Raw genomic sequence first — 26,667 nt, forward strand, 5'->3', positions numbered from 1 at the left:
ACTATCTAAAAACATTGCCAAACACTTGCATCCTCAAATGTTTGAAGGAACTAGTGCATTAAGCTATTCATGAGGGCTAACTTGATCCTTTTCTCTGGGAATCTTTGTTAAGGAAATCCTAGACGGTTCTAATTATCATCTGGGTATGATCAATTCTAGATTTGGCCAAATGGCCATCCTATCTCTTCTATATTCATAAGAGATTTTAAACTTTTTATTAGTGGCATCGAGCAGTTTATTTTAATAGGATCTCTTGTATAGTATTCTCGCTATTGTAGAGTTTAACTACTAAGCTTGGCATGAAGAAAGCAGAATGCTTTGGAAGAATCTTCTATAGTTTGGGAGGGATCTTTAATGATAAAAAAAGGAAGAATCTGGGTTTTTGATGAACTAGGTGTGGCATTTGTTTCATTATTCATTCTATTGTTAATGAAGTTCTTGGTGGTTGGCATGATCAAGTGGCAATGATGTTTGTTTGAGTGGATATGGAGAGGACTGCTGAAGAGTTTCAGAGAAATGAGGAATGATATAGCTCAGAGTTGTTTTTTTTTTTTTGGGGGTAGAGTAGCTCAGAGATTGTTTGGTGATCAGTTTCGCAGCTGCAGGACAAGTGCTTTGGTTGTGTTTATCGGTAGACATTTCAGTGGACAGCATGGCCATGGTTGCAACTTGTTGAACTTGTTACATGTTGCCTCCAGCAAACGACAAATTACCATCTGTGCTGTGGTTACAGAAATAGTTACAGGGGAAGCTTTCCACTTAAATTGAAGTTTTCATGGAAACACTTCTCAGATATGGACTTAATTCTGATATTGGAGAAACAGGGATGACAGATTAAAGAAGACTGATGTAAATACTAGAGAGAAGATATTGGCCAGTTTCTTATCAATTATCTCATATTTTCCAAATAAATTTTCTATGAATTTCCACAAGTTTTCTGGCGTTTAAAGCTCTTCCTCACTTTTATTACGGCGAACATTTTAAGCATTATTTTTCATATTGACACTCAAATTGTTGGGTCCATGTCCATTATGATAATTTATGCTGCCCTAACTTAGGAGTTGGGACAGACCATGTGTGCTTGCACTGGTGATCCCGGTGCTTTAATTCAACTCATTGAGCTGACAAATGCGATGAGACACATACAAAAAGAGTTGGCAAATGGTTGGTTCTATTTTACGTGCATTGTTGCATAATCGAGTCGAATAGTTCGAAGTTTGAGTTTGATTCAATTCAAAATATTTGAATTTAAAAAATTATTCAAGCTACTCGAATTCTATAATAATTGAGTCGAGTCGAATTCGAATAGCTCACGAGTAATTCGACTCATTTACATCTTTAAAAAAATTAATTTATGATAATATTTATATAAAAATATGTAAAGTATGGTGCAGAGTACAAAAACGGTGGGGTGGGGGGAGCATTGTTTAATTTAGGTTAGCTCGAGATTATCAATTAAGTTGCTGTGTGTGGTGGCAAAGATACTAAACTAATACAACGGCAGAGTTATATGCTTTGCGTATTGACCAAACATGCATAAATAATGCCCATGGCCATGTCCCCAAGCATTTAGAACCTGTTGTCAAAACTATATTGTAAATGTTTTATATGATCAAAAATATTGCCCGCTACAGTGATGGCTTAAAACAATGAAATGACGTTATATAATGCAAATTTCATATTTAAATAATTACTTCATTTTGAAATCGATATTGAAAAGCTAATATTTGTTAAAAATTTTGAAACACTTGTGTCAAAAAGGCTCCATTATGACTAATGTATGTAAATGTAATGTAATCTTGAACCTTTTTTGGATGCCCTGCAAAATTAATACTAACCATGCATCACTGAGATCACCACTGTAGTGCATATATGATGACTTCTATCTGCCATGGACGCTTAAACATCATGAATTTTTAACGGTTATATATGATGCATATTATAAAGCCAAAATTGTGGAACCTTACCGTCGAGAACGACACGATCATTTCATGTATACGATAGAGAAAGGCCTCGTATGCAAATCAAAGGAGAACAAAATATATGATTCATTTGCTTATTTAGGAGAAAAATAAGAGAGTATTTTGTTGAAAAAAATTAGAGTCTAGAATCAGAATGAAAATGAGTGATTTCTATTTCAATCATTTGATTGAGAGGAGTTTTATTCCGATTTCGATATCGATATGGAATGAAAATGGCCTAGTTTACTTAAAATTTAATCCTTATTCTTCTTTAAAGATTCAAATTTTTATTCCGATTCTGATTTTGATTTTGATTCTGATTTCGATCACAAACCAAATATTTCAGAAGATTTATTATTCTGATTCCGATTTTTCGATTCTAACCTATTATAATTTCAATTTCGGTTGCAAATCAAAAGCTCTATAAGTCTCTTTGTATCGGCTTTTTTTTTCTCTGGTTGCCATTATCATGGGCTGATACTTGGGAGCAATAACAACTATTATTCCATCACTGCACTTTGTCAATGTATCTTGTGCATTTGATTACATATATTATTGTATTATTTTCTTGAGAAAATATATTCATTATTACCATAGCCGACCACTTATGCAAGTCTCTACAAAGTTTATCTTACGTCTTGAAGTCCCGTGAAATAGAGCACAAGCACTCCACTCTATGCTTTGACCAGATACACTTTAAAATGATCTGATCTTCCACAGTTCTTACCAATTGGAGAATTGCGTTTCAGTAGAAGGTAATTTCTTTGTAAAAGTATACAGTTACATCAAACCCTTCGTTGAGAGTGTTACAGCAGGTACAAAAATAGAGCATACACAGATTCGTACAATCACACAAAATAGAGCAGAAAAGAAAAAACAGACATAGAATTTACTTGGTTCGACTGAAAAGTCTATGTCCATAGGCAAGACATTAGAGAAAAATTTTACTATGATGAAAAGAGAAATACAATCATTCAGAACTCTCCAAATCCTAACTGCAGTCTGATTTTTCAAATCTCTCACAAAAAAACTATCGAGATTGGCAGAAAGTATAATATTTATACCGATTCATACCGCGGGTACAACACCTCCGCACCTCCCAATGAAGTTAGTGGTGGGCTTCGGACATGGGCCTATCCTCCGCTACCACCATAGACCTTCCCAAAAATTCCATTCAGATCGCAACATAGGTTTTTCGAATTGGATTATAGTTCGAGCCCATAAAAAATATCCAAAATTCAAGTCATATTAACCGAGAGAATAGTAAAAATACACATCAGACAGGAAAATAATCTTAGTCATACTTATATATTCATGGGCTCATATATTACTAGCTTAAGTCTTTTAGTTGGATTTTAACATGGTATCAGAGATCATGATCCTCTTATCGACGATCCCCTGGAACTTTCACTTGTACCGGTATAAACTTTTCTGGCTTGGATTTTAGCACTCCTAATAAATCTTAACCGGTCTCATCTATCAAGTTTGGTGTACCTTAATGTGTTCGTTACAAACATATCATAAGCATAAATAATAATGTAACCTTTATACAAATCTAAATCTTTCTTGTATATCTTTATGCAATTATTCAAACAAATCTAAATCATTTTAGGTGAAATTTCACCAACAACAACTAACCTTGTCTAATTTATTAAAAAAAACATTCAACCAAATCCGAGAACCTCCCTTTCGCCAACAACCTCTTTAACATGTCATATTTTGAACCATAGATTCCAAACCAAGCTCCGACAAATAACATTGAACAAGGGTTATCAATGGCTGCAAATTTTTAAACCATCTAAAGGACCAAAGTGTCCTCCACAGATGCCCCTTTTGGTTGGAGATATCTCTATAAACTTTGAAGGTTGCACTAATTTACTTTTAGAGGATAACTAGCCAAAGGTGGATGCTTGCAATTCTAATTTGCCAAATTGCTTTTAGGTTGGCTTGGTAGTCTGCAACAACAGATGGACACAGGGAAGGTGAGGGGATTAGTTTGAAGGAATCCAGAGAGCCGTTGAGCTCAAGTTGGCCAAACTCTCACCTAACAACCAAAGCCATTGAGTTTGTCGGCCGTCTCAGTCGTAGCCGTTATAGGATCCGGGCTTCAACTCTTAAAAAATAATAATATTTACCCAAAAAAACTCTTAAAAAAAAAAAAAATAATAATAATAAAAGTGATGCTTCAACCAGGCAAAAGCCGTACACCAGCTTCTCGCTGACAAGACGTGCATGCGTGAGATGGGATCCATGCGTCAGAGAGAGGATTAAGGTTTTCTCAGAAAAGATCAGGCAATATTAAAGGATATGGATTTAGGTGTCACAAAAACTGCGTATAATTAATAAATATATAAATTAATGAATAAATAAGCAAGCAAGTAGTGAACAAATAATAAATGAATGAATGAATAAAAATAAAAAAGTTGCCGCTGTGCAGGATGATTGCTGAAATTAAGATAGGAGTAGAAACCGAGTAACCATCTAGAAAGAGAGAGACCTATCTATATTATAATTATTTAAGTTCAAATATTTGAAGATGTATCATCCAAGATTTAAAAGAGAGACGTTACCACTGTAGCAAGACCCAATTCATCTTATAATAATAGCAAATTATATTTTTTGTATGACAAAAAGAATGAAATGGATTCAGAAAATATAAACAAATATATGAAATGATGAAAGCTAGTATAGGAACTGGTCGTTAACTATTTTCTCTTTTTTTTTTTTTCCCCAAAATTTTCCATGTCATGGAGAGAATTTTCTCAATTATAATGATGTTCTCCACCTATTTGTGTAAATTAAGAAACTAATTTAATCTAACTTTTATTTTCAATCCTTGATATAAAGAAATTTCTATTGTATAAAAGATATGTTTCCAGACATTTTTTAGGTAAATGTTTTGAATAAGACCTAGACTACTCTACCTGGATTCAAGCGTCAGTTGTTAAATTCCTAAGTTGCTCTATGTGGTTGAAAAAATATATTTCTATGGGTATTTATCTCTGTGTTAGTTTTCATACTATTATTGCTAGATGGATAGGTTTTCTTGTCAAACTTTTGTGACTATGGTATTTCATAATGTGTATCCCTTGTTTGATTGTTTGAATTTTCTATGCTGCTCCTGAATATCCCTATTCAAGATTTGTTGGTTACTGTAAAATCTATATGGAAGTATTTCCCAAGGTCAATAGGTCTTGGATTAATTAAGGACTCATTTGTTTAGTGGGAGTATGAGATAGGAAAGTGTAGTCAAAAAAAAAAAAAAAAAAAAAAAAATATTTGGTTAGAGTTTTCAAAAGAGAGAAATTGAAAAGTGGTATTTTCATGGAAAAAAAACTTTCTATGTTTCATGAGAAAGAAAAATCAATATGTGATATAGGTTTTGGGTTTTTTATGGAAAGAAAATTAGATCTTTTTTTTAAAATATTTTGAAGCTATGAATAGAATAGGACAAGGTATTTTTCTTTATTAAAGATATAATAGATGTTTTATCCAATTTTTTTGAAAAATATATGCTCAATAAAATATAACGCACTTAAGAATATCGATTTTTAGGAATAAATTTTTTCAAAAAAAAATTTCAATGAGAAAATTTTTTTCCTCGAAACTAAATGAGCCCTAGCTGATACAAAAAAGAATTTAGATCAGCATAGAACACGATGCTCTTGATATTATTTTAGAAAAAAATATATTTATTAATGAGAGAAAAAATATATAAAAAATATTTTTGTTATTCTTTTCTGTGATCTTGATCGATTTCTCAGCTCCCAAGCTTCAAAATTGTGCTTCACAAGGTTTCACATGAGCCCTCGTATCTCACATCTAAAACAGTTATGCCTATTTAAAAATCTTGAATATTATGATACTGATGCTTGACAATAATTTATTTATTTATTTATTTATTTATTGATGATGGGCTAAGGGAGGCAGAATAAAATAGGAAATGATTCAAATGAAGCTATTTACTTTAGAGAAAAAGTGGAGAGCAGGGACAAGGAGACATTTATTATTCATCATTTTGTACTTGGCAGACATATTCATTTAGCAAAATATTTTATATTCTTTTATTGAGCTTTTATATAATTTTCATCTACTGCAAAGCTTGTAAGTTCATTACTACATGCACCAGAGCCAACTATATGATTTTCTACAACCTTAACTATTTGCTCGCATTTGTGCTAGCCAACTTGCGCATCTCGCTTATGCTAGTCCCTGATCATGTTGTCACCCTCGTACATGGACCTAGATGTAGCTATGACCATTACCCCAATATTTTCCTAGCATTAGCTATCCCCTTTAACGAATTATCCCACAACAGTGGTGAACTTAGTAAGAACCATAGCAACATTTAAGAACCATATCAATATTCTACCTTTCAAGCTCCTAGCATTGATTGTGGGTAGATCTGAATAAGTGACAGGGCAAGGATTTATTTTGCTAAAAGCCTTACTTTTGGGGGAATATAATATTCAGGTATCAGAATGGTCACCTTAATTAGAGGGGGAGGGGTGATAAAGTTAATCCTTGGATTTGGACAAGCATCACTCCCTCTCTTTTACCATTCTATCACTCAGTCCTTTTCTACTTTCTTTTTTAACCAAACAGCATTTCACACCATTCCGGTAATCATTTTCCAGTGAATAGGACCATTCTAACGGAATATAACTTTAAGAATGTTGAACCTTGAAAGGATATCCTGAAATGGGAACAAGAATTGGAATGCCTTTTTTCTTATTCCCGCAATCAAGCATAGGGTTCTAGGAGACACCGATTACATGCTGAGCATGAATTCTCTATGATAAGCCGATTGTATCGCAGAGTGCTGTACAAGGTTTGATGGTTTCCATCAATCATGCCATGCATGATGCATCACTGTTCATAGCCGTCCATCTTCTAATGATGGCCATCTGAAGCCCTACATTATTCTACAGTATAAATCATGAAATGAAGAGGATCTTCAATTTTACATACATGCTTGTGCTCGACATCTGCCAAGAAATATCCTTCTTTCCCCATGTGATGGGGGATATAAGCTTTTTTCCGGTCTCCAAAGAGAATCGTGACCTTGGTCTTACTTTAGGGAACTGAGTCCAGCACTCAAAAATGAAGTCTCACAGGTCTCCCAAATCAACAGGGACAAATCGCCATCACGCATGCATCCCTCTTGCTTCGGATATTATCCAAAGTTGACAGCTATCACATGGCACTCAAGAACACCAGTGGACTTCTATCCATTTGCTATTTCTCTGATCAAACCAAAGGATATAGATTGACTGGATTATACTGCTCAGTTTGGTTTTCTAGCAGCTTAAGTAAGGTCAATAACACAGTTGATCATAAGCATCTCAACTGCTATTTGCTAGGTGATTGGATTTTTTTTTTTTTTTAAAACAAAATGATGGTAGTTGAAATAAAACAAACATGGTGTTACTTGCCAAAATTATTGCTTGCAGTTTATGACAATATATGCACGCACAATATATATCTCATCCAAAATATATAAAAAAAAAAAAAAAAACAAAACGTTTTACCTTCAAGTAGTACTTTTGTGTATTAAATATTAACTAATATTAACATAACATAATCACGTTTAGTGTGGAGAAAGTGAAAATGTCCAATAAGAGCCATGGTAGTGGAATAACGGCTAATGATGATGGGAGTTAAATCGTTCTCCAACCCACCGCACTGTCTGCAAAAGAGAAGCTTTGAGGAAAGAGGAAGCACCCCTTCCCTTTTCCTCTAAAAAGAGAAGAGATCGAGGGCTTTGGATTCCTCCTCTTTGACTACAGACTCCGATCGCCGCGCCGTAGTTTGGGGCCGAGAGCTCGCTGGGTTTGCTTTCCTAATTCTTCTCAGAGCTCAAAAACTTCCTTCTGAATCGTTTTTGATGAATTTCTGAAGGTTTTTTGGCTGAAAGTTTGGGAGTTTTAGCCAATTTTTGGATTAATTTCGCTTCTTTGCCCTAAGAGTCTTGTTATATCTGTTGATGTAGAGGTTAAGGTGGAGGAAAGGAGGCGCCTTTCTTGTTGGGGATTTAACCCAGCAAGCGGTTTGAATGATATTTAGAAGAAAGATGCCTCCTTTTTAAGTTTTGGAGTCCATCTTTTTTAGTTTTTCTTTCTTTTCTTGTTTGGGGATATGGTTCTGTTGCTCAGAAGTGAGGAAGGAGATTCGAAATCCGTTATGAAGTCTTTGTAAGCAGTTTTTGCTGTGGGAAGTAGTACCAATTAGGTGGAGATTTTGCTTGGTGATAAAAAGGAGACTCCTTTCTTTGATTATGTTTGTTGTTGCTCCCAATTTCCTTTGATATCTTCTCTAGTATATTGTATTCTGAAAACTTGTGAGAAGACGCATTTGGAACTGTGGAGATTTGGGGATTTCACTCCCTCTTAACTACCATGAGGAACCTCTTCCTCTCCGATTCCTCCTGCAAAGAAACCAAGCTCCATACTTTTAATCCTCAATCATGGCTTCAAGTTGAAAGAGGGAAGTTGTCTAAGTCCTCCTTTCATTCTCCTTCTTCCATGTAAGCTTATGCTATCTCTTTCTTTCTTATTTTACTGTAATTTTACTCTTCCCTGTATCTTCTCTTTTCATGAAATTTAGGATGTACTAATCGGTTTTCTTCTTGCTCTGCAGTGAATCGGTCATAAAGGTTGCTGAGCCACCGGTTCTCCCTCTCTTTAAGCCTGTGGACTATGTAGAAGTCTTAGCTCAGATACATGAAGAGCTCGAGTCATGTCTGGCGCATGAGAGGTCAAACCTGTACTTACTCCAATTTCAGGTTTTTAAGGGTCTTGGAGAAGTCAAATTGCTTCAGAGGAGCCTCCGTTGTGCTTTTGAGAAGGCAAGAACAGTTCATGAGAAACTCATATTTGGAGCATGGCTGAAGTATGAGAAACGGGGAGAAGAACCAATCTCGGATCTTCTTGCCTCCTGCAGGAAGTGCTTTCAAGAATTTGGATTGTTGGACATTGCATCTGAGATCCCTGTTGAGATTGTTGAGACGGTTGACACATGTAATTCCTGTGGATTGCATGTTTCCGATTCTGTATGTTTCCAAATAAGAGGTGAAAAAATTACCTGTGATCGACAGAAGATTGCAGCTTTGTCCACTCCATTCCAAACCATGCTTAATGGGTGCTTTGCGGAGTCATATCTTGAAGTCATAGATATGTCTGAAAATGGCATCTCGCCACTGGGAATGAGAGTAATCGGTGAGTTCAGTCTCTCAGGTAATCTGAGTGATTTATCACCAGATGTTCTGTTGGAAATATTAGTATTTGCAAATAAATTTTGTTGTGAGAGGCTTAAAGATGCTTGTGACAGGAAACTTGCATCTTTAGTTTCTTCGAGGCAAGATGCTATAGACCTTATGGAGCTGGCACTTGAAGAAGGCTCTCCTGTTCTTGCTGCTTCATGTTTGCAGGTTTTTCTTCATGAACTTCCTGAGTGTTTAAATGATGAGGAAGTGGTAAAAATCTTCTCGAATGCCAATGAACAGCAGAGATTGATCATGGCTGGCCATGCCTCATTTTCACTGTATTGCTTGCTAAGTCAAGTTGCCATGAAAGCTGATCCGAGGTCAGAGGTTACAACATGCTTTCTGGAGAAGTTGGTAGAGTCAGCAATGGATAATAGGCAGAAGCAGTTGGCTTTTCACCAACTGGGATGTGTGAGGCTTTTGAGGAAAGAGTATCATGAATCTGAGTGCCTGTTTAATGCTGCATATGCTGCTGGGCATGTCTATTCTATTGCTGGATTGGCTAGATTGGCTGCCATCAGGGGTAACAAGCTTTTGTCTTATGATATGCTAAGCTCTGTGATATCTTTCTATAACCCCCTTGGGTGGATGTATCAAGAGAGATCTCTTTATTCTGATGGGGATATCAAGTGGGAAGATCTTAATAAGGCAACTGAGTTGGACCCAACTCTTCTTTACCCTTACATGTTTCGAGCAACATATTTGATGAGAAAACAAAGCATTGAAGCTGCCCTTATGGAAATTAACCGTATTCTTGGATTCAAGCTGGCCTTGGAATGCTTAGAACTACGGTTTTGTTTCTATCTGGCACTCGAGGATTACAGGGCAGCACTTTGTGATGTCCAGACAATTCTTACACTGTCTCCTGAGTACCGAATGTTTGAAGGTCGTGTAGCTGCTTCCCAGTTGCGGACCCTTGTCTGGGAGCATGTGGAACACTGGACAACTGCAGATTGTTGGCTGCAGCTATATGATCGATGGTCATCAGTAGATGATATAGGTTCTCTCTCAGTTATCTATCAGATGCTTGAATCTGATTCTTCCAAAGGTGTACTGTACTTCAGGCAATCTTTGCTTCTTCTTAGGTAACTTTCATATATTGTAGTCTGATAATAAGTAGAACAAGTGTATTCTAGGTTGTTATTTGTGCGCTGAAGTTTGCTTTGGATCTGTGGTTTTTGTTGAGTAGGCTGAACTGTCCTGAAGCAGCAATGCGCAGCCTGCAGCTAGCGCGCCAGCATGCAGGAAGTGAACATGAACGTCTGGTATATGAGGGGTGGATTTTGTATGATACTGGTCACTGTGAGGAAGGGCTACATAAAGCAGAAGAGTCAATTTCCATTCAGAGGTCATTTGAGGCTTTCTTTTTGAAAGCCTATGCATTGGCAGATTCAAACCTTGATCCTTCATCCTTTGCAACTGTGATCTCACTTCTTGAAGATGCTTTGAAGTGTCCTTCTGATAGACTTCGGAAGGGTCAAGTATGTATTACTGGGTTCACCTTCTACCTGCTCGTTTTTAACATACTGCATTTGCTCTTTCCTATGAAATGCTGCCACTTGATCTTCATAAGCCCCTGTAGAATGGGCACTTGATCTTCTATCCCTGAAAATCTTAAACAACTCATTTCTTTCTTTTTCAATGTGTTCTTGATTGAATTTCAAGTTTTTTTTTTTTTTTTTTGACTTAATCATTTTTGCTAAAGATTTCTCTAGTTCTATATACCAAGCTGCACCTTGTTCCCATTTCATGTAGATTCTATCTAATTATGGAGAGATATTGGATGGCGGTGCTTTAATTGCATGGGCATATATTGTATAATCAATTAGGAAAGTTTCATTTAATGAACTGGTCTTCTAGATTTCATGGCAAACCTAAGAGTCGCCTTGCCTAGGAATTCAGCTTAGACCATATTGGTTAAAGCCAGGTTTAAAGCTGGCTATATAAGGGAATATTTTATTGCAAATTTTGCAATTTAAGGATAGAAATATGAGTTTATTTTATTTTTTGATGGTTAAGGAATCTACCACTTTCATAATTCTATGGGATTATAATGCAACAGAGTAATAGGATGCATGAAAGGCCCCTTGTATTTTCTTGGATAATCATTTTGACTTAGGAGCTGGAATCTTCACCTAGGGTAACACGTGCTTTAGAATCTTCTTAGAATCTCAGACTTGCTTCTGCATTCTAAGCACTTCCTTGCTGAAGTGTTTCTAAAGTATATGCTTTCATGCACCCATACTTCAATCCGCTCCCACACCTGCTTTCAACTCTAGCAACTATAGTCACTGAAGACATCCAACTACAGGCTTTGACATGTTTTAGATATGTCATCTGTTTAGACAATTTTTTTTTGGGCCTATTCCCAAACTTGGGTTCATAATATAAGCTCGGTGACTTGGCATGAGCCTTGTTAGCATGTTTAGAAGGGAAATAGATGTATGCAACCTTACATAGACATATTGGGAGGCTGTATTTGTGTTTTGAACCTATGATATCCATGTCACAATGGAGCAACCTTACCATTGTGCTAAAGCCCGTCCTCTTAAAATCTAATATTCTTAAATTCTGAAATTTTAAAATATTTTTGATGCAATTTTGTTTATTTTCTTTGTATCTGACTCTTCTTCTGATTCTGAATTGCTTTAATTGTTTCAATTTGGTTGCAACTCTTAAGTCCCATTAACTGAGTGCCCATGATAACAGCTATTACCGTACAATATCGTGTACCTTTGCATAATGTTGTCTTGACACCAAGAAGTTTAGTTGTCCAAGCATGGAAAAGTGTCCATTACTAAAACCAATAACAAAAAGAATGGCTATGACAGCAGAACTATCTAAGAAATATTTACCGTTTAGTCCTTTGTTCCATTTAACTTTTCATTTGTGGGGATTTTGGTTTCTTGTGATTTCATTTGTACTACAACTGAAATTGTAGTGCAGCTGTAAATGCAACATTCCGCATCACTTATTTTCTGTTAAGAGAGAGAGATGACCGAATGCCTAGTACAGTAGATTGACTATGAAAACTCATGTGCTTTAAAGTGGCAGAATAAGGTGTAGCTGGAGGCAGAAGGCCTAAAGAGAATAGAAGATTCAGGATTGACATAATATGAGAATATTGATATAAGCAATATGTAAAGATATGCAACATTACTGTCTGCAATCTTGTCATTCCCATATCTGTTAAGGATTTTCAGTTTAAACATTTGGACCACCTCTTGACTAAACAACTCATCTACATAATGTTTGCTGATTGAAGTTACCCTATTTAATTTAGAAATAGATGTATGCAACCTTACATAGACATATTGGGAGGCTGTATTTGTGTTTTGAACCTATGATATCCATGTCACAATGGAGCAACCTTACCATTGTGCTAAAGCCCGTCCTCTTAAAATCTAATATTCTTAAATTCTGAAATTTTAAAATATTTTTGATGCAATTTTGTTTATTTTCTTTGTATCTGACTCTTCTTCTGATTCTGAATTGCTTTAATTGTTTCAATTTGGTTGCAACTCTTAAGTCCCATTAACTGAGTGCCCATGATAACAGCTATTACCGTACAATATCGTGTACCTTTGCATAATGTTGTCTTGACACCAAGAAGTTTAGTTGTCCAAGCATGGAAAAGTGTCCATTACTAAAACCAATAACAAAAAGAATGGCTATGACAGCAGAACTATCTAAGAAATATTTACCGTTTAGTCCTTTGTTCCATTTAACTTTTCATTTGTGGGGATTTTGGTTTCTTGTGATTTCATTTGTACTACAACTGAAATTGTAGTGCAGCTGTAAATGCAACATTCCGCATCACTTATTTTCTGTTAAGAGAGAGAGATGACCGAATGCCTAGTACAGTAGATTGACTATGAAAACTCATGTGCTTTAAAGTGGCAGAATAAGGTGTAGCTGGAGGCAGAAGGCCTAAAGAGAATAGAAGATTCAGGATTGACATAATATGAGAATATTGATATAAGCAATATGTAAAGATATGCAACATTACTGTCTGCAATCTTGTCATTCCCATATCTGTTAAGGATTTTCAGTTTAAACATTTGGACCACCTCTTGACTAAACAACTCATCTACATAATGTTTGCTGATTGAAGTTACCCTATTTAATTTAGAAATGCCTTGAAGCACCTAAAAAGGTTCCCAGAAAAACCCACTCATGGCTAAGTTGAACCATGTCGCCATCTATTAAAGGAAAAAAAAAGTGGAGATCCCTATCTTTCAATATTTTCTGGGCCGTTTTTCAGTTAGTAAAATATTGCTGTTTAAATTTATAGATAATTTAAGTAGAGAATCCTTGATAGGAAATAGGGGATGCTTGAATAGAAATTGCATGAGAAGGGGTGTCATGGCCCCCCCCTAGCCATGCTTCGGCCCTGCTCCTGTTTAAGCTAATATCATTTAGCACTTGTAATATTTGAGAATTTAAGTGATAACACTTGATCCTATGACAAGACACTCTAAGTAGCTATTGCTAGTGTTGACACTTCTTGGCGTTCACCGAACCGTCCCGAATCGGACAGTTCAGGACGTTCTGAGCCGTATTGGTGGCAAATTGGGATGGTTTGGTCAGGCAAATCCGAACACCAGAGGAGGGAGAGGGAAAGAGATAGAAAGAGAAGAAGAGAGAGAGAGAGGAGGGGAGGAAAAGAGTGGACGATGCCGCTGAAGGCTGGCGGTGGTCTGTTGAAGCTGCCGGAGGGCTGTAGAGGCCTCCACGGCTCGATGTTGCCCGACAGGATGTTTAATCAAGAGAGAAAAAGAGAGAGGAGCAATGGTATCGAAAGGAGGCGCAGTCAACGAAGAGATCATTGGAGGACGCTGGGTGGCTATCGTGGCCACTGGATGGTGAAAATGCATGGGCGGAGCCGCGGCCGCAGAACAGGGGCGACCACCCCTATTCAGTTCATTGTGTTTTTTTAAAAATGACGATAATAGTGAAGCCGGTAATAGATTTTCACTATTTCCGACTTCCCTATTTTAGGATTTTTTAGAAAAAAATCTGAAAAACAGTGAAGCCGACAAACCCATTGCCGGCTTCACTGTGGTCAGAGTTTTTAAAAAAAATTCATGAAATAGAGGAGATTGCCCCTGTTTCACATCTGGGGTGTTGTAGGCCACGATTGTGCTGTTCGATAAGCACAGCGGCTAGCCGGAGGCCCTTCGGTGGACTCTCTGGCAGCTTTTTTTTCCTCCTTTTCTTTCCGTTCCCCCTTTCTTTCTGTCTCTCTCTCGAGTGTAATTTGGCAGAGGAAGCGAAGGCCTTGGCGATCCTCCGAGCGCGCCGGTGGCCCACTTGTGACCACCGTCAGCATCTCCTCCGACCACCCTCTTCCTTCCCCTCCCCTTCTCCCTTCCCCTCCCCTCTTTCTCTCTTTTCCTCCTCTCCGGTTTCCTTCTCTTCTATGTTGGTTTGCGCTGGTTCGGTCCGGTATGGATCCATACCGACTTGTACTACTAGCCAGTTGCTTCTTGCTGATGTAATGATACTGTTTTTAGAGTGCTAAGACATTCATGGCTTGTTATTGGAATCACTATAGAGGAGGATCTTCTGATGCATAGCATTGTCTCAAATAGGCACTGATATAACACAGATAGAATCTATAAGAAGAAAATCTGGAGACAAATAATAAGACTTTTATTAATTAAAAGAAAACCTACAGAACTTAGTCAAATTCAACTCTCAGCTCACATGCTCTCTCCATCCTCAAAGATGTTGTCACTTACTAGTTCACACTATCTATGACCAACTTGATGAGGGATCACCACCAAACTGCTGGTGAATTCCCAACTCGGTCAAGACTGGAGCAGCTAAAAATAAATAGAGTCCGCTAAGTCCAGAACTTCAATTTGAAATAGGATAACAGTACCACTCTTTGGTCTTTCCACCAAAATTTAAGTAGTAAAGACACTAGGTTCCAACTGACTACTCTTTTCAGCCTGTTTGGACTCTTGCAAACTTGATGGACACCTACTTAAGCTCTAGTCACCAAGGTACCTTCATCAGCTGTACTAACATCCAAGGTTCAAGTGCGGTTACATACTGCCTTGTACTGGGCATATTGTACCATATGGTACCAAATTGATACTTGGTATGGAAACTTACCAAGTGTCAGTATGCTGAACTAACCTCTATACGAAGCATACTGACACTGTACCAACAAGGTACCAGTTAGGGACTCGTACGGAGATTGCAAACTTGGTAACATCCTAGTTGGGTTGGGACATGCAAGGACTCTCAACGGCTATGTTATGTCCGTGTATATTTTAAAGCCTCAGCAATCTAGAACTCTGCATAATTTACAATGAATGTATAATATGTAAAACCCTTTAGAGTACGATGAAACTAAAGAAAGGTTTCTGCAAACAAACATGGAATTGCTTTGCTGCAACAAGCATATCTTGTGCTGTTGGACATTACTATTAAATAAGGAGATAGATATAGGAATTTGGTAAATCATTGGTGAGAGAAATGCCAAAAGGTAAGTTTATTGGCCGGATGCATCATTAAAATTGTTGGAGACAGTGTAGCAAATGTGACCTATACTTATGTATTTTGCGAAATTATTTCTTGTCACATGTATAATGGAATAATTTAAGGAATTTGGTCCTGTCCACTCTCCATAACCTTAGAATCAAGCCAGGGTGACATGGACACTTTAAGTTTCAAGATTTATGGAGTTACTGATGCTTGGACGGATGGAAATGACATGAAACAAAATGACATTTTTTGGAACCCCAAGTGGGAGTCCTGCTTACATCAACTGGATGCATGAGCACTTGATGTGCCTTTTTTAGACTGCCGTATCAAGAGAAGCTTCAATGCAAATGATGGCACTTAAAGTAACCAACTGTCTTTTTGAAAAGAAAAAAACGGACCAACAGCTTAAGTGCCAAAGATTTTGTCTTAAGGGGCTCGACAATGAATGTTATGCCTTTTTCTCTTTTATGTTAAGTGTTATATTGCATGAGTGAGCTATCTTAATCACAACAAACATTGATTAGTCCATTTAGTATTACTCGAAGAACTTTTCTATAGTTCTATATTTGTTTTCCTATATATTGTATTATAATGATGGGTTCTTATGGATAGGTTGAAGTTTTACACATTTCAGGAGAACTTGATAGATCTCTAGACAACACTTAGAAGCTTGATTCAGGAAGAAGTTTTAGATCAAATGTGATTTCAGGAGTCAGGAAGCTAAGTGCAGAGAATTCTAACTTTCTAATGATGTAGTCGAGGAAGCCTATAATAGAATTAGGTTCTATATGTCACTTGAGATCAAAGTCATTTTCTTGTCAAGGACTGCACAAGTATCCAAAAAGTGATAAAACAGTAAAGTTTATGATTGAACTAAGATTGATTTTCTGAAAACAATGTACTATAATGAACCGTTCTTCCATGCATTAGGACATAGATAGATGAATATAGCCCTGGAACAGGTGCGGCAATTGCTTGTAGGTCTATTGGATAGATTTGCTCAATAATGGATAGAAATGTTGGCTTCAATGACAACTGATCACTGGACTGGAATTCTTTGGGCTTGAGACAACCTATTCATGCTTTTCATGAATGAAACTTAAAGATCATCCCTACTAACATGCAGGCTTATAATCTTTAGAGAAGTCTCTAGGTAACCTAACATATAATTTCATATTTAATTGATAGCATCATCATCGTTATCATCATCATCATCATCTCATTTTCTAATAAAATCTAGAGAGATATGTCTTATATGTGGTTGCACTGCCTCAAAGTAAAACCGGTTTTGCTAGGTTTTATTGATGAGTGCTTAGTTGTGAAGTCAATGTATAAGAGTGAAACCTTTTTGTCTTATATATTGGAAAATATAATTCATTGGACTTGACTGACTTCTAGAAAATCAAACACTCTTGTATTCATGAATAAGCAAATGAGCATCGCTGAAGTTGGCATTTACAATTCTCTTTTTTTGGAATGTTGTGGCTATTTTGTTAAATAATGTTTGATTGGTGACACCATTTCTAAACTCCACTGTACAGGCCTTGAACAATCTTGGAAGTGTGTATGTCGACTGTGGGAAACTAGACCTGGCAGCAGAGCGTTACAGGAGTGCCCTAAACATCCGGCACACTCGAGCCCATCAGGGACTAGCTCGAGTCCATTTCCTGAAGAATGACAGGAATGCTGCTTATGAGGAAATGACCAAATTAATAGAGAAGGCCAGAAATAATGCATCAGCTTATGAGAAGAGATCAGAGTACTGTGACCGTGAACTTACAATGGCTGATTTGCAGAAGGTGACCGAATTGGATCCTCTACGCGTCTATCCTTACAGATACCGTGCTGCAGGTTAGATCCTTTCCATTATCTTACCACTCTAACTTGTGCTAGTGCTTCCCAGTATCCTCATCTGGCTCCAAAATTAGGAAAGCTATTCATGCATTTGTCTTTTTATGTCCCCACTTCAGCTTCCTGTCTTTCTAACTCAGCTTCACAAACAATGCTGATATTTCCAATTATATCGTGGACAGCTATCTATAACATTTTTTTCTAAATCCTCTCTAACCTGGTCCACCTCATAAGCTGTCCTCATAAACTACTAAAATAAAATTGTGTTCACTGTTACTTCCGGAAAATGCCAATGTTTTAAAAAGCAACAGTGGCATGCAGGTGCGTATAGATATGGGTATTTTAGAAATGTTTTAAAATAAATAGAATACATAAAGTTAGACAAAATAAGTTACAATTTAGAAATAAATAAGTAAAAATTTAGATAAAAAAAGGAAAGTTGAAACATATAATTCTATACTTATTTGAGAGCTTATTCTAGTATAGCATGCCATGTTAACCTAAAAAGTAATAATATCTTTTTATGAACTATGCTCATTTTGGTCATACTAATGCAGTGAACAAGTTTATAAACTATCACATGATGAATAGCCAAAAATCCACCAACAAGGATAAATTTCTTATAACCTAATAAACTAGATATGTGCTATTTAATGTACTAATTTTTCAAAAAAGACACTCAAGAAACAATCTTCTTCTTTTGGGCACAAAGTAACTTATCATCCATTTTTGTCACAATTTATATGCTCAAGCTGCACAAACTAGTTGCTTGGCCCTATGTAATTGCTTAATGGCTGATTGTGTGGCCTAGCCCCAATGCTGTGTGACCACCATGCTGTATCTGCATATGCCATTGCATGAATCACATCCTAGAACACTGGAAAAAACTAAAATGCAGCCTGCAACCTGAGGTCTCTAAATTCAAAATGGCTCTCATGTGGTACCCCATGAATGGTACAGTGATGCCAACCATTTGTCAATTGCACAATCCCCAGTAGGATGTGCCAATCGCATCGTGCCATGTTGGATTGGTTAGTTTGGGAAATTGCATTGGTTCGTGTATCAAAGCTCTTATTTATATGGCTATGCTAAATATAAATTTATCTACTATATATAATGCAAAAACTTGAGTCTGACTTTAATGGGATGTGGCATTGTCAAAACTGAGAAAATGTTATTGAAAATGGGAGACAAGATTGAGCTTCGCATTGCCCTTGCCTTTTCCCACCTCTATAGCTATTCACATATGTGATAAACACACTATGTAGTTAAGTTCTTAATGGGAGGAAAATAAAACAAAACAAGTGCACACAGCTGAACAACTAGCTCTCAAAATGAACTCATTTGTCTGACCCATGATTAACATAAATGTGGTAGTAGTCTAAGTGGGCAAATGGCAGTTTAGTGAGGCATATTAGACAAGATTGCAGATTCACTATCTCATCTGTGGAAGCAGTTTTCTGAATAAATTTTGGTGCATTTCCTAGTTGAAAGAAAAAATGTGGGCAATTTTTCAAAATAGAACCTTAAAAAAAATTTAAATTGCTACTTTGTTTAGTTTTGCTAGAGTCTCTTTTTATTACTCTAGCCAAGGTTTTAAATCTTGTGGGATGGGGTATCCTGGAACGAGATACCCTCTTGTCCTACCTTCCAACGGTAGCCTTCCTGATCGGGTGTCCCGATAGGTATACTCCATCTCTATGCCCTTATTCTTTCCTTTATTTTTCTCTCTATCTTCATCTGTTTTTTTTTTTTTGCTTTTTTTTTTTTATTCCTTCTTTCTTTCCTTTACTTTTCCTTCTTCCTTCTTTTTTTTTTTGTTTCTTTTTTCCTCATTCTGTACTTTATTTCTTTCCTTTTGCTTCTTCTTTCTTTCCCTTCTTCTTTCCTTCTATTCTTTTTTTTTTCCCCTTCCCTTCTTTTTTTCTCCCTTTTTTTCTTTTTCCTTTCTCTTATTCTTTTCTCTTTCTTCTTTCCCTACATGGATGGGCTTTGGGGTCGTTCTCTTACAGAAATGTGACAGGACAACTAGGATGCTCCTGTCCTGCCGAGACTTAGCATTGGTTTGAGTTACAATTAAAGAGCATTAAATTTGTAGTTCAGCGTGATGCTAACAACATTACGAAGCAATCAAGAGCTGATATATATTTGTTCCAAATCAGACCATATCTTCTCAAAATAGATTGTATTAAAAACCATGTTTTTTGGGGTGCATGTTTGTGTTTGGTTTGCACCCTGGCTGTTTTATCTTCTGCATGAAGTCAATTATTTCCATTGAAGGCCAATACAGCGAGCGTTTGAGGCTAGATCCATGTCAGGAGCTTGATACAGATGAAAATATACCTGAAGCAGTCCATTAAGATCAAATAGCTGACATAAATGTCAAACCTCATAGCAATTGTTTTGGTGTTAGAGTGAAAACTATTTTTCCTCAGGGTACCTGCTGAACAACAAATTTGATAGATTTGGTTGCTTTACCATAAGCCTCATGGTCTGAATCCCACCTGTGTACTTGAAAGGAATTATAGCTGTTTTTTAGCCTTCTCTTCATTGCTGATTTCCTCTTTTTATGTTACTTTTTTGTCTATCGACATGAAAGTGGATATGTTTTGTTACCAACAGTCTTGATGGATGGCCATAAGGAGAAAGAGGCAATAGAAGAGCTGACAAGAGCAATAGCCTTCAAAGCTGATGTCCACCTCCTCCATCTACGAGCTGCCTTTTATGAGCACATTGGTGATGTTCCCGGTGCTCTTCGTGATTGCAGGGCTGCCCTTTCCGTAGACCCTAACCACCAAGAGATGCTGGAGCTTCACAACCGGGTTAACAGCCAAGAGCCATGATATTGTGTAAACTGTAAACTACACCAAATCAATTACCCATCTCATAGTCAATCTTAGGATCTGTATTTTCCTTCCATTTTTGTCACTTTTTTTCCTGTGCAATCTGTCTGTACTAATAAATTATCCCATATTTATGTGGTTTTCTCCAGAAGTATTGATATGTGAATGAAATGAAAGTTTATAGGGGCAGTGTTGAGGGGCATTGTGGGAAGTGGGAATAATCTATTCTGTCTATTGTATGTGGACTAGCTCCAGGCAAGGATTTGAAATTTGATGGCAAGCCTTTAAGCCATGTATCAGTAGTACTTGATGATTCTCTGCATCTATGGAAATGCTTTGAGGCCCAACCCTGTTACCAAGGCAATGCTCCGGGGAAGAAGAAAAGATTTCTATCAGGCTTCTGGAGAAGCCCTGGCAGTTCAGGGATCAGTATCCCATCTTTTTGTTGGAGTCCTCGGAGGGATAAAGACAAGCAAGACCGTGTATTTAAAGTTTAAAGAAAGAATGATATTTCATTGATATGGTGTTTGTTTGTGGACAAGGAATACCACAAACCATTGGACCACGCATGTGGCATGAGAAGCATTTACAGGTAATCCTCCCACCCTCTTATATATATAGGATCACATCTAACAAGAGATTCAGAAATTGAGAAGACCTTGATAAGCAGAGAAACACCATCCGATGGCTTTGGAGGTGAAAATTTGTCCCCTCTGGATCCAAACGCTTGTCTTTGACAGGCACCACATGATCTAATACTGGATTTGTTTTACTTATTCTTATGATTAGGTCTGGTTGATAGATGGGAGCGATAAGGACCAGAGGCTTCCACACCATCAGAACCCTAAAGAATTTGTAAGCCTGAGCAAGCTTAAAGGTGCTTGTCCGATCTCTCTTTCCATCTCTCTATCTCTACATAATTTTTATTTTATGCACATGCATGATAGATATGGAACTCCATCAGAAATAACAGTGATTGGATGCTGAAGTTCTTGGCATGGAGAGAACATGTGGTTGTGGTGCATCAGGATCTAATCAGTGTTTGGCTTTATGGCCTATGTTTCAATTATGCGGTAGTTTTTGCTGCAAACCGTGTCACCAGGAAAGTAGAATATGAGCAGCGAAACCTTGGTGCATATGGAGTTTTTTCTAAGATTTGAATGTCATATTTTTTGCAGTATTCTTGGATCTATATGGTTCTAATTTTGAATGTCATATTGGAGATTTTTGCAGTATTCTAATTTCTTCTGTACAATATTGCATACAATGTGCTTTGCTGAGATTATGGTATCTATTTTCTGCAGAGCTTGGAGTTTTATATTGGTATTTTGGATTACCGAAACTATGAGAATGATGAAGAACTAAAGAAAATCTGAGAAAGAAGAGGATACAAGTATATGATTTGAATTCTCTCTCCCCATCTCTTTAGTGCATGATAAGCAGCTAATGTTAGTTGCAACCATTAAGTTGGAAGCAAAAGGACATGCACAAACATGGATACGCAATCAACTACTGCACCATTCCAATATTTTCACCATTTTGTTCATCACAGGACCTTCTGGAGTTATGCCCTGGAAAAGTTGAGAATTATGAGGAAAAATTGAAGAGATTCTACTGAGAACACATCCATGCTGATGAAGAGATCTGTTAATATTTGGAAGGAAGTGGGTACTTTGATGTGCGGGACAAAGAGGATCTCTGGATACGAATTTCGATCAAGGGGACATGATTGTGTTGCCTGCTGGAATCTACCATTGCTTTACATTGGATACTTTAAACCATGTAAAGGAAATGTCCGATTATACCCTAATGTGAATTGAGAATCATATGAACTTCTAGGAACCTAAAGAAGAAGCGGCAGACTTTATGCTTTGACTCATTCTTGCTCTACAACTATGAAGCATGGATGCTGTGACAAATGTTGAAAAAGTAGTTTGTGTGTGTGTGTATTTATATACATGTATGTATGTATGTATGTATGTATGTACACATACATACATACATACATATATATATATGTGTGTGTGTGTGTGTGTGTTACTTTGTATATAGTCATTAAAATAACATTGTCCATATTTATATGTTAGCATCAACTTCACAAGTTCATTATTAATCATTAATCAAATCCATAGATCCCAGTCCATAATTCATATTTTAATGTTGACATCATAAACTACAAAACTAACCATCATTAAAATGTTAGCATTAATAAAGAAATTACACACCCTCCTTACACATTCGAGAAGTATGCGGTCTGCGTATCTGATATGTATCAAATATGAATATGGTATGTGATTTGAGGTATTTGTGCTTTCTAGCTTTACATTAAAAGCAGTGCTGATAACTATAAACAATTATTGCATTCATCAATCGCTCACTCAACTTATATAAATACAACAGGTACCTTTATGTCATCCTTGTTTTATTCTGTCACTGTTACTAGAAGTGGTGTTCATGATAGTTTTCTATCTCAAAAAAATGATATTTTTCTATAGTTAAAGATTTGCAGATTTGAAACAAAGTAAAGATAGTTCTCAATAGTGAGACAATCTAATAATTCTGTGCTTATCAAAGTCATATACTGCTCTATAGTGTGAAGGACAGGAAAATTTGAATATTGCTGAATGAATTTTTAAGTACTGAAGAAGTACTTTTGTTGCAGACTTGCTCAAACAGAATGTGTTGGTAGAAAGGTTGAACCTTTGTTACCATAATAATTTAAAATTGGACAGAATTTGTTGGTCGAATAGTGGAACCTTTATTTCTGCTCAAATCCTTGTACATGGACCCGTGGCTTGTGGTATATATGCAGGTAATGAGGTTGTTTATTGGAGAACCTATTTGGACTGCTTACAACCGCCCCCAGGAGGACCATCCATTAAGGCAAGGATAGATCAAGAATTTGTTCACAATTCTGGTGTTGCTCTTGAGGTACATTAATTTGCCTATAACCTTTTATGACCAGCTATAATCATCTCAGAGGAGAGTTTTTGACCTGGATCATGGAATACATATATTATATTTACTATAATGATATTTTCTAAGGACAAATCTAGAACTCTTGCTATCAAACAAATAACTGCTTGTTATGATATCCGGCCAAAGCTAGTGGTTTGGGAATCCTATATGTTATCTTTTATTTCTTGTTGAAAGTCTATTAAATAGATAATGTATGTAGTGTGTATTTGATGCAATTGTTTATATTCTAGACTATCATTTAATTCTTGTTCATTTTAATATCTTGGCTTGTTCCACTGTGACTGTGCTTCTACCTTGGATTACTACACATTGGTAGAATGATTATAAGATGATCACCCATCTAAACAACATGCTGGATCAACAATTCAGTCAAGTGAAAGTACATATGGTTAGTGTACATGTTCAATTGAAGTTCATAAATACCCGGCTGCGATGCCCGAGATCCTATGTATAGACTAGAGGTCTTCAAAAATATGTAGTGTAGTCAATTTTCAGTGTCAATTTTCATTGGCAGAATTGACATATATCAATGAAACATTTTGCCACCTCAAGTGAGTCATCAAGCACTTGAAAATTGAACTTATGAGTACAACCAAAACTTGTACATGTGAGTACCCCATTAGAAGATAACTTAGTAGTCAACATAAAAATAAATGAACAGTTTGTATAAGTGCTTTCTGTGGGTAGTGTGTACACGAACTTATATAAAAATTGACCAGGAGGATCAAGCAGCATTCATAAATTTATTACATGTACATTTAATCCTTTAATTCATTTGTTCTCAGTAAATGGCTTTAACATTTATTAATTCAACTTATATTTATGGGAATTAGGCTGGGAGGGTTGGGAGGCACACATATGGTTCAAATTCCTACATGAGCCAATTCGCCTTCGATTTAGGATTTCCACCTTATCCATGAGTTGAATCTTATGACTCAAGCCAATTCAAGCATTTACCCATCTTGATGTAGCTCAAAGATGATGTTTTTGACAAAAACTCGGAACGCTTTTTTTTTTTTTTTTTCCGTTGTTTTTAACTTAGAGATGAATAACCATTAAAAGGGAAAAAGAATTCTATCTCCACCTTAATTGGCTAAAAGGAGCTGTACATATGAAGAACTTTTTGCCATAATCATAACAAATTGATCTAACGTAAAAGAGCAAAGAACTATGAATGTTCTTAAGACTTGAATTGAAACATGGAAGCTTTATACAATATATCAGCTAAATTATCAAACTTATTATCTCAAGAAAAGATTCACTTTGGACCTTTTTTCTATAGATCATTATGCTCTTGAGATAAATGCACACATTTATTTTAATTGATATATACAAATTGGCAATGGATGCAAGCATAATACAAAAGACAGACATTAACAGAGATTCTTATAAGGCTCAAAATACATTGTTTTTGAAAAAAAGATCTTCCTCTGAAATCAATAATTAAGTTTGTTTTTCTTCAATTCACTTGAATCAGAGCTCTGACTCATATATAATCTATTGAAAATTTGAATTTAGTTATTTGATTAACACCCAAAGGAAATTGTAGAATCCTGGCTCAACCTGAACTAAACATGGCTGGGTTGGGCTTGTGTCTGCCAACTTGAGCATATGACGCTGTTTTTAAAAAACTAGATTGTGGCACATGCAAGACATGTCTTTTTATTTAAAATAAATTAATAAGTACACTAGATGCAGTAGAATATGATCATATATTTTGAATTTTTAGTAAAAATTATTTAAATAAAAATGATGATTAATGTTTTAGAAAGTTCTTGAATATTGAATTTTATGGTTAAGTGCTACTTGTTGTGAAAGTGGAAGAGATGAAATGAGCCGGTAAAATGCAAGCTGGTGCTATAAAGTAGAATATGCTAGATATTGTCATCATAACATAAGGTTGAAAGTGGATTGGATAATTTTAATGAGAATCTATTTTCATATTCATATCTTTCTAGATATGGATAGAGATTTGAGTGTCTAACTAATATATATATCTATATTCATCAAAGAAAAAATAGATGAGGATATGGATAGATAACTGCCATATCCATATCTAAATAACCGATTCTATTATTATTTCTATTTTATTTTATAGAGCAATCATAAATTTTTTATGTGAAATAAATAATTATATTAATATGCTATTAATTTAATTTATTATCTACTTAATAATATCTTTGATTATATAGTGATAAAGTTTAATTACCCAACTCCATGCTAGATCCAACTTAGAGGGCTCCATCCCATTATTCAACTTTATGCTGCAACTGTAGTTTGATGATGGTGATAAAAATAAAAATAAAAATAAAAATAAATAATAATAACGATGACAACAATAATAATAAGATATAGGAAACATCCATGAATTGATGAGGGTCTTTTGCCACTAATTACCATTGATTGTTCTTTTGTCTTTTACACCATAAAGGGCATAGCCCTTAATTGCTACCATATCATTCTATTATAGGGATAGATAGTTGTCAACATGATAGTATTTTGTAAAGTGCATGAGAAAGATCATAGTTAACAGCCATCCATCTCCATGATAGAATAACATGGTAGTGCTAGGGGGTGCAGCTCTTTATAGTGCTAAATATGTAGCACAGAGGATTCCATCTCTGTTTAATGGAGGCAACAAGAAAAACATTGATCAGCAACTTTTATATCAGATTTTGAAAATATATTTTATTTCTTTCATTTACTTTGATGAAGTTTATTGAATATGTTGAATGTACGTAAGGATATTTCAAAGTGCACACATGGTATATAATATATACCCTTTAGGCATTCGCAATATTCTATCATTTATGTTAATGGGTGAACAGATGTTTTCCTATTATTTATTTTTAGATATAATAAAATCTATTTTTTTAGATTTATTTTGTCAAAATTTTTTTTGATATCTATAACAACTCAAAATCTCACCTAAAATGACTGGTTGAAATATATTATTTGAATTTTTTGATTTTATATAAGTATTCAAAATTTTTTCGATGAATAATCAATGTGGAACTAAATATATATCCATATACGTTTTCACATGCTCCCTCTATTTAAGTCCTAACATCCTCGTCAGGCTAAGGATCAAATCCATTCATAAACATCGTGATTAGCCCATGATTAGCCCAATAAATTCGTACTGTAGTATCTCCTAATCCATAGAAGGGATGGACCGGATCCACTCTAATATTATTTGTAACAATTCAAAATCTTATCCAAAAAGACTAGTTGGAAAGTATTATTTCGATTCTTAGGCTCTGTATAAGTA

At 35.9% G+C, this 26,667-nt stretch overlaps 1 protein-coding gene and 1 pseudogene across 1 annotated transcript; both read left to right on the forward strand.

Moving 5' to 3' along the window:
- Window positions 1-7,596: 7,596 nt before the first annotated feature.
- LOC105036584 (ETO1-like protein 1) lies at window positions 7,597-20,593 on the forward strand. Its single transcript, XM_073253633.1, has 5 exons — window positions 7,597-8,487; window positions 8,601-10,310; window positions 10,415-10,706; window positions 17,265-17,574; window positions 20,197-20,593. Exons 1-5 carry the CDS (start codon window positions 8,360-8,362, stop codon window positions 20,415-20,417), a joined length of 2,661 nt encoding a protein of 886 aa, XP_073109734.1. The 5' UTR covers window positions 7,597-8,359; the 3' UTR covers window positions 20,418-20,593.
- A 163-nt stretch (window positions 20,594-20,756) lies between these two features.
- Window positions 20,757-23,624, forward strand: LOC140856421 (acireductone dioxygenase 4-like; annotated as a pseudogene).
- The last annotated feature ends 3,043 nt before the right edge of the window (window positions 23,625-26,667 follow it).

This window comes from Elaeis guineensis, chromosome 3, assembly GCF_000442705.2.
Source record: "Elaeis guineensis isolate ETL-2024a chromosome 3, EG11, whole genome shotgun sequence".
In the NCBI taxonomy this organism is placed as follows: Eukaryota; Viridiplantae; Streptophyta; class Magnoliopsida; order Arecales; family Arecaceae; genus Elaeis; species Elaeis guineensis.